Source organism: Chiloscyllium plagiosum, unplaced genomic scaffold, assembly GCF_037043375.1.
Source record: "Chiloscyllium plagiosum isolate Xiang-an unplaced genomic scaffold, Cpla_swu_hap1 HiC_scaffold_49, whole genome shotgun sequence".
Taxonomy (NCBI): Eukaryota; Metazoa; Chordata; class Chondrichthyes; order Orectolobiformes; family Hemiscylliidae; genus Chiloscyllium; species Chiloscyllium plagiosum.
This window is the reverse complement of record NW_028270187.1, coordinates 13676351-13691211: the sequence shown is the minus strand read 5'-3', so window position 1 is coordinate 13691211 and position 14861 is coordinate 13676351. Positions and strand designations below refer to the sequence as shown.

The 14861-nt window shown below is 48.9% G+C and overlaps 1 protein-coding gene across 1 annotated transcript in view; it reads left to right on the top strand.

Moving 5' to 3' along the window:
- LOC148135610 (putative G protein-coupled receptor 139) overlaps positions 1–10756 on the top strand; it is a 152792-nt gene extending 142036 nt beyond the window's left edge. Inside the window, exon 2 of the mRNA XM_087984608.1 lies at positions 9846–10756. Within this exon, the coding sequence (XP_087840734.1) occupies positions 9846–10756 (911 nt within the window). The remainder of the gene's footprint in view (positions 1–9845) is intronic.
- Positions 10757–14861: the final 4105 nt, after the last annotated feature.

Sequence of the window (14861 nt, the reverse complement as noted above, 5' to 3'; positions counted from 1 at the left end):
ATTTGGCCAATATCCCTCCTCTTTCAGATACTTTTTAAATGTGCGATTGTAACCGCCTTCACCACTTCCTCTGACAGCACTTTCTGTACACACACCACTCTCTGTGTGAAACATTTATCTTCAGGTACCTTCTAAATCATTCGCCCTCTCCCTTTCAACCTATGCTCTCTTGTTCTGGACTCCCCTATGCTGGAGAACAGAACGTGGCTGTTCAGAATATCCATGCCCCTGATGGTTTTATAAACCTCTATAATGTCACCCTTCAGCCTCTGACACTCCAGGGGGCAACACCTCAACCTAATCAACCTCCCCCAAAGCTCCTGGTACATCCATTTAAGTCATTTCTGCAGAAAACCGAGTTGTACACAGTATTCTTAAAGTGGCCTCACCAACGTCCTGTACAGATACAACATACCACCACAACTCCTATATTCAATGCTCTGACTGATTAAGGCAAACGTGCCAAATATGCTCTGCACCATACTGTCTACCTGCGACTCCACTTTCAAAGAACAATGCATCTGCAGACTATGCCCCTTTGTTTCACCACATGCCCCAGGACCTGACCATGAAGTATATAATGTCTGCCCTGATTTGCCTTCCCAAAATGCAAAGCTTCATATTTATCTAAATTAAACTTCATCTGTTACTCCTTGTCTCTGTCCCATCTAATTGCGATCTTGTTGTACTCTGAGATAATCTTCGACACCACCTTTCTGATGTCATCTGTAAACTTACTAACTATTGCCCCAATATTCACATCTAAATCCTTTACATAAATGATGAAATGCAGTGAACTCAGCACTGATTCTTGCAGCACACTGCTGCTCACAAGCCTCCAGGCTGAAAAATATCCCTCTTCATTCAAGCCATTTGTGACTAGCTTCTTCTGTAACTTATGTGATTGAAAATTACTAATCTGTCTACCAATCAGAATGAAATACTAGCTATGAAGACAGGCTGGGAAGGTTAGGTTTATTTTCACTGAAAAAAAGAAGATTGAGGGGGGCCCTGATTTAGGTTTGCAAAATCATGAAGGGGAGAGCCAGGGTGGATAGAGACAAGCTTTTTCTCAGGTTAAGGATTCAATAACGAGGGGTCGTGCTTTCAAAGTGAGAGGTGGAAAGTTTAAGGGGGATACACGCGGTCAGTACTTCACACAGATGGTGGTGGGCGTTTGGAACGCGTTGCTAGCAGAGGTGGTAGAGGCAGGCACGGTCGATTCATTTAAGATGCGTCTGGAAAGATGCATGAGTAGGTGGGGAGCAGAGGAAGACAGATGCTTAGGAATTGACCGACAGATTTAGACAGTACATTTGGATCGGTTCAGGCTTGGAGGGCGAAGGACTTGTTCCTGGGCTGTAAATTTTCTTTGGTCTTTGTTCTTTAAAAGAACACCCTGCGGAAGTCCATATAGACAATGTCGACCAAACTGCCTTCATCAATCTTCTTTGTCACCTCTTCAAAAAACTCAACCAAATTAATGAGACATGATTTCCCATGCAGAAAGCCATGTTGTCTACTCCGATCAGCCCTTGCCTTCCCAAATGTATGTAAATGCTATCCCTCAGAATCCCCTCCAACAACTTACCCACCACCGACATCAAGCTCATCGGTCTATAGTTCGCCGGCTTTTTGTGTCACTGTTTCATTTTCTAGTCCCACTCCTCCACTGCTCACAACAAATGTTAAATGTAACCAGGTTGGTGATATTGCCGATGATATCGGTCTCAGACTGGGTCAGGGTCAGTTTTAGGAACAAGTCAGGCTAGTTTCTTTAATCTGCTAAAATAACACGTTTATGATCCAGAGCAATGTTACTCAAACTATGATGAAAAGATGAACGGCAAACTGTTTGGGTATTGCAAATATATATAATCAATATTTCACTTTCTAAAAACACACACACACACAATTTCTGCAATTTTAACTTGAAAGAACTTGGTGCAAATATTATTGGAACTCATGACAAAGGAAAAATTGTGAGATTGTCCAAAACGTTATTCTGCTTCGGAAGATATTGTACTCACACAAGCTGCTAGCAATGGGATTTCATCCTGGGAGAGTTTGGATTTGGCTGGATTCCCTTTGCTTTAGGCAGTGAGTAGATTCCAGTGAATTCTGGTTAGGGGTTATCCAAAGGGTAGCACGGTGGTTAGCACTGCTGCCTCACAGCACCAGGGACTTGGGTTCGATTCCAGCCTTGGGTGACTGTCTGTGTGGAGTTTGCACATTCTCCCCTTGTCTGTGTGAGCTTCTAATGGGTGATCTAGTTCCCTACCATAGCTCAAACTGTGTAGGTTAGGTGGTTGGTCATGCCAAATTGTCTGTAGTGTTCAGGGATTTCTAGGTTATGTGCAATAGTCAGGGGTAAATATAGAGAAATGGGTTGGGATGTTTGGTATGGACCTGTTGGGCCGAAGGACCTGTTTCAACACTGCAGGGATTCCATAAAAATAAGAATGGTAACAATGACTGTAGACTTGTTTTTTTTTTTAGCTTGCACGCATTGCTGTGACGAGGAACAATGAAGGAGAGAGAGTGCAAGAGGCCATTCCTTCTGGGGCAGATTACATTTTCTCCCTCTCTGAGCTGAATCTCACAGTAATGTCATCCTCTCCCAAACTGGACCATGTGAGGTCTCCTTGTACATTGTCCAAACTATGTCTCCAGCACATTCCCTGTTCCATGTAGTTGCATCATTGCTGCTGTCATACGCAGACCCATACCCTTCGCAGAAAATGGTCTTGGTCAATTTGAAGATATGGTTATATGTCCCTGCATCATTAGAAAATAAAAATGTTTAATTTATTCAGAATGCCTGTGTTAAACTGAATGCATTTTTTTTAAAAATACAGAAATTGCTGGAAAAGCTCGCCAGGTCTCTCAGTACCCAGATGCTGTAGTTGTACCAGCCTCCACCACTTCCTCTGACAGCTCATTCCATACGCACACCACCCTCTATGTGAAATGGTGCCCCTTAGGCCTCATCAAAACCTTTCCCCTCTCACTTTCCACCAATGCCCTCTAGTTTTGGACGCCCCTAACTTGGGGAAAACCCCTGACTACTCACCCTATCCATGGCCATTTTGATTTTATAAACCATTACTGCTGCAAAATGTGACCCCTATCAACACGACTGGGCTGTATTTTCAGTCATCCTGGGCCTAAATTCTGAACTGCAATACTGACACCTCTTCTTTCTCCATCAAGTCACAATTCTAAATCCATTTTAATCAGTTTGTTCAGATGTATCCTGAGACACTTCTGTGGTCTTTACGCCTGGACCTTTGTGCCCGGAGGTAGGGATACTAGCATCACTCAGCAATACCCATAAATCTGTCACATTATTCTCCTGTGTGTTTGTTCATCAGCCTGTTCTGACATGCTGGGACATACCTCTGCAACAGGCAGGACTTCAATCCAGGCCTTCTAGCCCAGAGCTAGGAACACTACCACACAAGTTCAGGAATTGGAATCAAATCCAGAGCTCTGGCTCAGAGACAGGGACACTACCCTCCACACTACCATGCCCAGTTTTAGGGTCATATTTTAGTGCCCACTTTCAGCTTGGTGTGGATTTATTATAATCAGATTACCATTACTGAATTACAAACAACACTTTGTATTATTAAACAAATGCAAGATATTTGTCTCAACTGTAGGATATTGAGTGTACGTGCTGTGCCATCGAAATTAACTATAAACATCTTTAATTGCTATTATCTGTAGTCTGCAATATTAAGGAAAGAAATCCTGCAGACATACTCTGCCCAATGTAGGGTCTCAAATAGATATTTATTACTGAACACCAGAGACGAAGGAAGAGCTTAATTTCTTACCCCAAAACACCGATCACTCTTACCCAACTCTCACGTGCGACTCCCCTCTTCCTAAAACCATGAAATGACACCAGGCCGCTGATTACTGTACAGCCTTCCCTCCCCACTGACTGTGTCTGCAATCTGTCCCTCCTCCCCCTACCATACAAGGCATCCCAAGCTCAGGGTCTTCGTGAAAATCAAGGCCGGAGTGTGTAGGCATCCTGGAGACAGATGGGCATTTTAAAATTGAAGGGGGAGGGTGAGGTGACAGTAATATCACTCACTGGGCTGAGGGGTGGCTGATGGAGTTTAGTTTGGATTAATGCGAGGTATTGGATTTGGTAAATCAAACAACAGCAGGACCTATACAATTAAAAGTAGAGCCTTTGGCAGTGTTGTAGTACAGAGACCTCGGCCGTCAGGTTTAATTCGTTAAAATTTGCATCTCATATAGATAGTGTGGTTAACAATGTGTTTAACACACTTGTCTTCATTGGGCAGACCTTTGAGTATCAGAATTGGGACGTCATGTTGAGGTTGTACATTATATTGGTGAGACCACTTCTGGAATACTGTTTCCTGCCTGGTTACCCTGCCCGCTTATTCCATAGGCACACCACCCTCTGGGTGAAAAAGCTGCCCCTTAGGTCACTTTTAAATGTTCCCCTCTCACCTTAAGCCTATGTCCTCTAGTTTTGGACTCCCCGTACCCTTAGAAAATATCTTGACTATTCACTTTGATATTACTGACGTTGATATTATTAAACTGGAGAGGATTGAGAAGAGATTAACCTGGATGTTTCTGGGAAAGGAGGGACTGAGCTATCAGGCGAGGCTGGATCGGCTGGGACTTCTTTTCACTGAAGAATATGAGATTAAGCAGTAACTTTACAGAGGTTTATAAAATAATGCGGGTTACAGAGAAGCTGAAGGGCTGATGTCTTTTCTCTAGAGTTGAGGATTCAAAACTGAGGGATTTTTAAGGTGTGAGGAAAAAAAGATTTACAAAAGTCATGAGAGGTAATTATTTCAGACAGAAGCTGGCTTGTGTGTGGAATGAACTTCCAGAGGAAGTGGTGAAAGCAGGGACAGTTACAATGTTTAAAGGACATTTAGATCAGTACATGGATAAGACATCAGTTTGGATGGTGCTGTGAGCAGCTGCCCTCTCCCTCCCCCTCTCTGAATGAATCCCTCTGCCAATGCCTGTGCAGTGGCGTGGGGAGGCCAGCAGAGGGTGGCATTGCATCACTTTAAACACCACAGAGACTGCCAGACCTGCCCCACACAGGGACACACACGGTACACACACGGTAATGGTTAGGGCACGGCGTGAAGCTCATCTGCTAACTTAAATGAAACATAAAGAAATACTCAATTCGCCTCGTAAGCTGTTAAAATATGAGGGACAGATCTGCTAAATTCCACTGTTTAAATAAAAACATCAATTTATTTTTTCACTCTGAAAGTGAACATTTTACATCAACTATTCACAACACTGAGACCCCCTTTCTCTTAACTGCTTATTACCCGACACCAGCTCTATATCAATATACTGTTTCTGGGTCTGCCATCCTCTCATACCACAGGTGCTTGTAAGCTCTCAGTTCAGAACAGCATTCCCTCTCTCTTGAAGGTATAGTACACACTTTCAATTTCATCACATTATACCCTGATGAATATCGATAAGTGGGACCTATCCGGATTTCTTTTGCTCTGTGGTTTGTCAATATTTCATTTGCTCCGTCTGGTGTGTGTCAGGACTTTTGTTGCTCCATTCACAGCATGCCATTATTCGACTTTGTCAATAGGAAAATATCAGTATTTCACTTGCTCACACTCGTGTATATGGGGCAGGATTTCAGTTGTTTCATGGGGACTGAGACGCTATAACAATCTCAATGTTTGTAGATGGCACCGAACCTGGAAGAACTCTGAATTCTATGGAGGAGAGTGTGGAACTGTAACAGGACAATCACACGTTGGTGTTGTGTTCAGGTTGATGGCAGATGGGGATCAATGCAGAGCAGTGTGAGGTGATGCATTTTGTTAGGAAAGATAATGAAAGACAGTTTAAAACAGACTGTGCCTTTATAATGCAGCTGCAGGAACAGAGAGCGCTGGGTGTATATGAGCACAGATTGTTGAAAATATCAGGACAAGTGGGGAGAGCAGTAACTATCACAGATTAGTTTCAGTATCTGAGCTGTTTACAGGGGGAGGTGTAGGAGGGAGTTTCCGTGCTCCCTTCCTGGAGGTGGTGGTGACGATGTGATTTGAGCCCACCCTCCTGCCCACCGAGACCGTGGGGATTCCATTTGTACCAGCTCGACACAAAAGGGAGATGGCATCAGGGCCACGGCTTCTAATTTGTGCCGGGGGGAAACGGAGCTGTCAGTGGGTTTAAAGTGAGAATTGCCCTTCACTAAACATTGCACCTTACTCGGTCTGTGGAACGTGGATGTTTCAGAATCCCCACACGAGGTGTCCCTCTCCTCTCCGGCTCGTACCAGGGTCCTCCCCACATGGCAGGGGGAGGGGTGACGGAACCGATATCGGGCCCTCCACCACCCGAATAAGCCCTTCCTGTCCTATTCCACGCTGTTTCTCCTGGAATGGGAGAAAGGGAGGGAGAGAAGGAGTTGGGAGTGGGTGGCCTTGCTCTTAGTGCTGGTGTAGGTGGGGGATATGGTCATGGTGAGGTGTTCGGAGGGAGTCAGTCCACAGTGTTGTATCCATGCAGTGTTATTAGTGGAGCGGGGTAAAGTGGAGGGAGAGAGAGACAGAGAGAGAGAGAGAGAGACAGAGACAGAGTCAGAAAGGGGGAATGTGCTGCATGCAGTCGTGAGAGTGATGGACCATGAGCCTTGTTTGGGGGTCGGTGCTATAACAGATATACAGTGAATGTGAGGGAGCAGAGAGAATACGGTGACCCTTATCCTGACAGAGCGGGGAAGGTTATTGATGTTTGTCTTGTATTGCTGGACATTTCTTCAGACTGCAGATACTGCACTGAGCTGGGTGGTGAGCTCAGATCATGTTCGGTGGGTCTGGTGGTGTGGCCCCTTCTGGGAAGAGAATGCCCCCCCTTTGTACTAGCCCATCCACCAGGACCTCCGTGCCCCTGTCGACAAAATGTGGTGTAATTGCCCCTTATCTGCCATGATCGGGGTAAACTGTGCAGGGCAGCTCCTTACTGAGAAAGCTCAACCGTGTGCCCATTGGCCTTTTAAAGATGGCACCAGTGCCTGGGATCACGGAATATCCAGGGGCACCCAAGCGATGGTGAGTACCTCCAATCATGATGGGTGGGAGAATCAGGCTGGTATTGAATGAGAGGGACACCATGGGGTGGGCTGGGTAGTTAATGAGGTGAATTCGATAAGATAGCACCAGAAAACTAGCTCAGCCTCGTGCGGACGATCCCTCTGTCACACTCAAGGAAAATCAAACAAAGATAAATTATTGTTAGAATCTGCCCAATGAGTCATAGATTCTGTTGAAACTAATTCCAGTTACAAAGATGCAGAACAAATGCTCATCTGATCTCACACCAATATCCCTTTTAACCATCTTTTCTGGGAAGACAGGTTCATGTTACAGGATGTTATCGAAGTGCCGACATTTCAGCATTCTGAAACCTGGGAACACATCCTTCCATGACACTGTCTCTCAGTCTCCCCCTCTCTATCTATACCCAAACCCCTCCCATGTGGTGGTATTTAAACTGATTCCCCCGCCATCTCTCTCTGACAGTGATGTTCACACCCACAGCACCCCCTTGTCAGGGCACAATGGAGATATTGAGCTGGAAATGGGTGGGAGCTGCACATCCTGTCACTTCCACCCCGGGCTGCAAGGTTCCCCATACTGCGCAGGGATCTAACACATTGTTACTGAGCAATGCACTGGGGTGGGGTACACAGTCCTACATGCTGGGAGGGTAACTGCTCCTGGTTTACAGATTAATTCACGGGTGATCAAAGAACAGTTGCCTGTGCTGGTCAGACTATCTGGTTGAGGTTTATAGATAATGCAATGATGTGGTTTGTGTAGCTCCTTAGGCTGGATGGATATTTGTTTCAGGTTCACACATTAGTGCCCTGCTGTGGTCTGCACAGCTCCCCGTGTTGGACAGATATCTAGTCCGGGGTTATAGATCAATGCCCTGCTGTGGTCTGCACAGCTCCCCGTGATGGACAGGTATCTTGTCCGGGTTTTTAGAACAATGCACTGCTGTGGTCTGCACAGCTCTCGGTGCTGGACAGATATCTAGTCCGGGGTTATGGATCAATGCACTGCTGTGGTCTGCACAGCTCTCGGTGCTGGACAGATATCTAGTTCGGGGTTATAGATCAATGCACTGCCGTGGTCGGCACAGCTCCCCGTGCTGGACAGATATCTAGTCCGGGTTTATAGATCAATGCACGGGTTGGTCTGCACAGCTCCCCATGCTGGACAGATATCTAGTCCGGGGTTATAGGTCAATGCCCTGCTGTGGTCTGCACAGCTCCCAGTGCTGGACAGATATCTAGTCCGGGGTTATCGATCAATGCCCTGCTGTGGTCTGCACATCTCCCAGTGCTGGACAGATATCTAGTCCGGGGTTATCGATCAATGCACTGCTGTGGTCTGCACAGCTTCCGGTGTTGTACAGATATCTAGTCAGGGTTTATAGATCAATGCCCTGAACTGATTGGTGCAGTGTTCCATTCTGGCCAGATCGCTGTATTGTATTGACCAGTGCAATGGATGAATCTGGACAGATTGCTGGTTTGTACTGAGCGGTACAGTGGCCTGGTCTGCACAGTGTTCCACGGTGAACAGATATCTCCCCTGGGTGTATGGTGTCTGGGCTGGTTCTGGGAGGTGGGTTGAGAATGTGGTATATCTAACCATTTCAGCTGATCTGGCGATGCCTTTAGTACCCATTCCTGTGATTGGACCCTCCGTCTCTCACCCCATTAATGTTACAGTGTGCCCAGGGTCAGAACATCATGTTGGTGGGGTGGGTAAGGGGAGAAGGTGATGGACAGGTCAAGGAACGTTCTGTCCCCGACATTCTATAACTGATATTCCCCGGAACGTTCTATCCCTGATATTCTATAATTGACATTCCCCGGAACGTTCTGTCCCCAACATTCTATAACTGACATTCCCCAGAACGTTCTGTCCCCAACATTCTATAACTGACATTCCCCGGAACGTTCTATCCCTGACATTCTATAACCGACATTCCCCGGAACGTTCTGTCCCCAACATTCTATCACTGACATTCCCCGGAACGTTCTGTCCCCGACATTCTATAACTGACATTCCCCGGAAAGTTCTGTCCCCAACATTCTATAACCGACATTCCCCGGAACGTTCTGTCCCCAACATTCTATAACTGACATTCCCCGGAACGTTCTGTCCCCAACATTCTATAACGGATATTCCCCGGAACGTTCTGTCCCTGACATTGTTTGTGAACGGCCGGACGTCAGTGAATTGAACAAACGATAAGATCCCGAGGGAAGAGATCCCGTTCCAGGGAGAAGTAGACACTGTTCCGAAGGCCCCTCAGGCAGTTAAGGGAGTGAATACGTTTTCCCTGCGTTTACATTTCTCCACGACACAGGGTCGACCACAATTTAGACCAAAATATAGAATTCCCAAACTCCGTTTGTCTTCAGGAAACTGGGAGAGAATCCTTCAGGATAGCGACGTTTCCACCATCTGTATTAGGAACTGGGAAGGAGTGACCTGTGTCTGCTCTCGAGTGATCGAGTGTGTGGGAATGTTCTAGGAACCATCTATCCTTATAGATGTGTCTCTGTGTGTTTGGGGAGGGAGAGTTTCCTGTGGTTTATGTCACATTTTTGTCAGTAATTCAGACCTTACATTTGTTATTCCAGCTCCAATTATTTTAATAAATCCCTGAATACAGGGACACATTTGAAAATCTCACTGGGTCCCCAATCAAACGGGTCCCGTTGCCTCCAGGCTGATGGATAATGGGTTTGTTTTCCTTCCTCACAGTTAACGTAGTGACCATCTACGTCCTGCATTATAACGATTGTGGATTGTCTCCATGTGTCAGACGTTACCTGGGGGTCATGGCAGCGGCGGATCTCCTGGTCATTATCCTCGACCTGATACTGAGACACATTCCCGTTGTTTATCGGGAACAGTTTTATTTCCTGGTGGACTCCGTCCCCGTGTGTAATATCCACGCCGTGCTGCTTTATGCAGCCACTGACTGCTCTGTCTGGTTCACTGTCACTTTCACCTTTGATCGGTTTGTGGCCATTTGTTGCCAGAAGCTGAAAAGTAAATATTGCAGTGAGAAAACGGCGGCTGTGGTTCTGGGAGCAGTGACTGTGCTGAGCTGTTTAAAGAACATTTTCTGGTATTTTATGCTCACGACTCGGTATTGGCTGGGAAACGACCCCTGGTTTTGTTATGTAACAATCGCTGTTCGATTCTCCAATGTCTGGGTCACAATCGCGTTCCTACACAACATTCTAACCCCGGGTGTCCCATTTCTCCTGATTCTGCTGCTCAATATTCTCACCGTCAGACACATTTTAGTGACCAGCAGAGCCCGCAGGAGACTCCGCGCTCAGACCAAAGGGGACGCTCAGTCTGACACAGAAATGAGAAACCGAAAAAAATCCATCATTTTACTGTTTGTGATCTCGGCCAATTTCATCCTGTTATGGTCAACATTAATGCTGTATTCTATATGGGCTCGGATGTATGATTTTGGGTATGAGTCTGTGTATATCAATGACTTTGTGCAGGAATTGGGCTTCATGCTGCAGCTCCTCAGTTGCTGCACAAACACCGCGATTTATGCCGTGACCCAGACTAAGTTCAGGCAGCAGCTGAAGAATGTGCTGAAATATCCCTTCACCCAAATCCATCCATCCATCAAATTCCCTCATTAATCAATCCATCCGGGATTTTCTCATTTCAGTTCAGTGTTTCAGCGATGGAGAAGCCTGAGGCTATAGTAACAGACTGAGGGTAGCTCTGGTTTGTCCATCCTTATCCCACAGGTGGGTTACAGGGAAACATTTCAATGTTTCTCACAACTCAGGGGCCAGTGAGAAAAGGCACCATCCCACTGACTGTATCCATCACTTTCATTTGTAAACAATAAAAATGTTCATTAAAGCGTGCCGAGCAGCAGAGTGACCGATGTTGTTGTGTGTCTTTGTGTTGAAGAAGCTGAGCTGGAGAGAGACAGACTCAGTCGCAAGTCCTGGTCCTCAGGGAAGGGGAGGGCACCGCGCCCTGAGCTCAGGAGCTGGGATTAACTCCCTCTGTCCTTACATTCCCTTCTGGGTCTCCCACTCCAACTTGGCTATCAGCAGAATTTAACTTGCTCCCTTTGTCTCTCTTCCTTCATATATCCCTCCCACTCTCATCCTGCGCTGCTATTTCTCTCTCCTCTTCCCATATGCACACTCAATTCCACTGTCCTTGCCTTCCCCAATCTCATTCACTCTCCCTCCATCTTGCTATCATAACCTCCCAATGTTACTGTCTTCCTCGAATCCTATGGTGCTGGCGAAACAGAAGAGGGTTGTCGATCTTCAGGCCGATGTTAGGGAACAGAGATTGGGACGGCATATCAGGCCATTGCCAGGGCAACAGTATGGAGCTTGGGCCAAACGCCATTGCTCGGGACATAGTGGGTATGAGAACATGAGCCGTTACTAGGGGGTAATAGGTGGAGTGGCACAGTAGGCTGAGACAGGTACAACCGGAGATCACAAACAGAACACATTGTGTGGGACATTCTGTCTGTTACTCAGGGAATAGAATGGGGACGGGGTTAAAGGCCATTTATAGGTGATCAACTGAGTCGGTGTTCACAGGAAGGAGCTCAGTTTAAGGTGTGTGAGGGGTGTGATGGAGGGAGACTGCGTGGGCCTGTGAGCATGATGCTGGGGGAGTGTGCGAGGGAGTGAGCCTGATGGTGGGGGAATGTGTGGGGGAGAGAGTGTGATGGTGGGGGACAGTGTGGGGAAGTGAGAGTGACGATGGGGGAGTGTGCAAGTGAGTGAGTGTAATGGTGGAGGAATTTGTACGGGAGTGAGTGTGATCATGGGGGAGTGTGCGACAGAGTGAACCTCATGGTGGGGGAATGTGTGGGGGAGAGAGCTTGACGGTGGGCGAGAGTGTGGGGAAGTGAGAGTGATGATGGGGGCGTGTGCAGGGCAGTGAACGGGACAATGGGAGTGTGAGGGATAGTGAGCGCGATGGTGAGGGAGTGTGTGAGGGGGTGACCCTGATGGTAGGGAAGTGTATGTGGAAGAGAGAGTGACGGTGGGGGAGAGTGTGGGGAAGTGAGAGTGACGATGGGGGTGTGTGCAGGGGAGTGAACGGGACAATGGGAGTGTGTGGGAGAGTGAGCATGATAGTGTGGCAGTGCACGGGGTCTGAGAATTAGGGTGGGCTGAGAGTGGGGGAGTGAGCGATACAGTAGGGGAGAGTGTGCTTGACTCAGTCTGATGGGGAGGCTTTGTGTAGGGTGAGAGAGAATGACAGTGGGGCATTGTGTGGTGGAGTGAGTGTGATGGTGGGCGACTGTGTGGGAGAGTAAACTTGACGGTAGGGGAGCGTGTGGGAGAGTGGTAGAGTGTGTGGGGGTGAGTGTGATGGTGAGGGTGGTGTGGGGCAGTGTGTGTGAAGGTGGTGGAGTGTGTGGGGGTGCGAGTGACGTTGGGGTGGTGTAGGGCAGTGCGTGTGAGGGTGGTGGAGTGTGTGGGGGTGAGTGTGACGGTAGGGTTGGTGTGGGGCAGTGTGTGTGATGGTGGTGGAGTGTGTGGGGGTGAGCATGACGGTGAAGGTAGTGTGGGGCAGTGTGTGAGAATGGTGGTGGAGAGTGAGGTGGCGTGACAGTGGGTGTGGTGTGGTGTAGTTTGTGTGAAGCAGGTGGAGTGTGTGGGGGCGAGCATGTGTGGGGTGGTGGAGGGTGGAGGGATGAGAGTGACAGTGAGAGTGGTGTGGGCAGTGTGTGTGATGGTGGTGGAGTGTGTGGGGGTGAGCGTGACAGTGCAGGAGTTGTGGGGCAGTATGTGTGAGGATGGTGTAGTGTGGGTTATGTGAACTTGATGGTGGGGGTGGTGTCGGGAAGTATGTGTGAGGGTGTTGGAGTAGGTGGGGGTGAGCATGACAATGAGAGTGGTGAGGGAAGTGTTTGTTATGGTGGTGGTTTGTGTGTGGGTGAGCGTGATGGTGGGGGTGGTGTGGGGTATTGTGTGTGATGGTGGTGGAGGGTGAGAGGGTGAGTGTGACGGTGGGGGTCATGTTGGGCACTGTGGTGTGAGGGTGGTGGAGTGTGTGGTGGTGAGCGTGATAATAGGGTTGGTGTGGGGCAGTGTGTGATGGTTGTGGAATGTGTGAAGTGAGTGTGAGGTGAAGGTGGTGTAGGGCACTATAGAGAGGGTGGTGGAGTGTGTGGTCTTGAGCGTGATGGTGGGGGTGGTGTGGGGCAGTATGTGAGATGTTGGTGGAGTGTGTGGGGTTGAGAGTTATGGTGGGGGTGTTGTTGGGCTGTGCATGTGATGGTTGTGGAGTGTCTGCTGGTGAGCATGATGGTGAGTGTGGTGTAGGGCAGTGTCTGCGTGGGTGGTGGAGTGTGTGGGTGTGAGCATGACGGTGGGGGTGGTGTGGGGCAGTGTGTGTGATGGTGGAGAAGTGTGTGGTGGTAAGCGTGATGGTGGGGGTGGTGTGGGGCAGTGTGTGTGAGGGTGATGGAGGGTGTTGGAGTGAGCATGACGATGGAGGTGGCGTGGGGCAGTGTGTGAGGTTGGTGGAGTGTGTAGGGGAGAGCGTGACGGTTGTAGTGGTGTGGGACAGTGTGTGTGAGGGTGGTGGAGTGTGTGGGGGTGAGCATAACAGTGAGGGTAGTGTGGGGCAGTGTGCGTGTTGGTGGTAGAGTGTTTGCGGGGGAGCGTGACGTTGATTGTGGTGTAGGGCAGTGTGTGTGTGATGATGGTGGAGTGTGTGGGGGTGAGCGTGATGGTGTGGGTGGTGTGTGGCAGTGTATGTGATGGTGGTGGAGTGTGTGATTGTGAGCGTGTCGGTGAGGGTGGTGTGGAGCAGTGTGTGAGATCGTGGTGGAGTGTGTGGGGGAGAGCGTGACGGTGAGGGTGGTGTGGGGCAGTGTGTGTGAGGATTGTCGAGTGTGTGGGGAGAGCGTGACGGTGAGGGTGGTGTGGGGCAGTGTCTGTGAGAGGGTGGTGGAGTGTGTGGGGGTGGTCATGATGGTGTGGCTGATGTGCGGCAGAGTGTATGATGGTGGTGGAGTGTGGGGGGGTGAGCGTGACGGTGAGAATGGTGTGGGACAGTGTGTGTGATGGTGGTGGAGTGTGTGGGGGAGAGCGAGACGCTGGGGGTGGTGTGGAGCAGTGTGTGTGAGAGGATGGTGGAGTGTGTGGAGGTCAGCATGATGGTGAGGATGGTGTGGGGCAGTGTTCATGAGAGGGAGATTGAGTGTGTGGGGGAGAGCGTGACGGTGGGGGTGGTGTGGGGTAGTGTGCGTGAAGGTGATTGAGTGTTAGGGGTGCGTTTGACAGTGAGGGTGGTGTGGGGCAGTGTGTGTAAGTGTGGTGGAGTGTGTGGGAGTGAGCGTCACTGCGAGGGTGGTGTGGGGCAGTGTGTGTAAGTGTGGTGGAGTGTGTGGGAGTGAGCGTCACTGAGAGGGTGGTGTGGGGCAGTGTGTGTGATGGTGGTGGAGTGTGTGGGGGTGAGCGTGACGGTGGGGATGATGTGGGGCAGTGTGTGTTCAGTCGGTTGCGTGTTGGGGTGTGAGCGTGATGGTGGGGGTTGTGTGGGGCAGTATGTGTAATGTTGGTGGAGTGTGTGGGGGCGAGCGTAGCGGTGGGGGTGGTGTGGGGCAGTGTGTGTCCTGTCGGTGGCATGTTAGGGTGTGAGCGTGACGGTGAGGGTGGTGTGGGGCAGTGTGTGTTATGGTGGTGGAATGTGTGTGGGTGAGCATGACGGTGAGGTGGTGTGGGGCAGTGTGTGTGTAATTGTGGT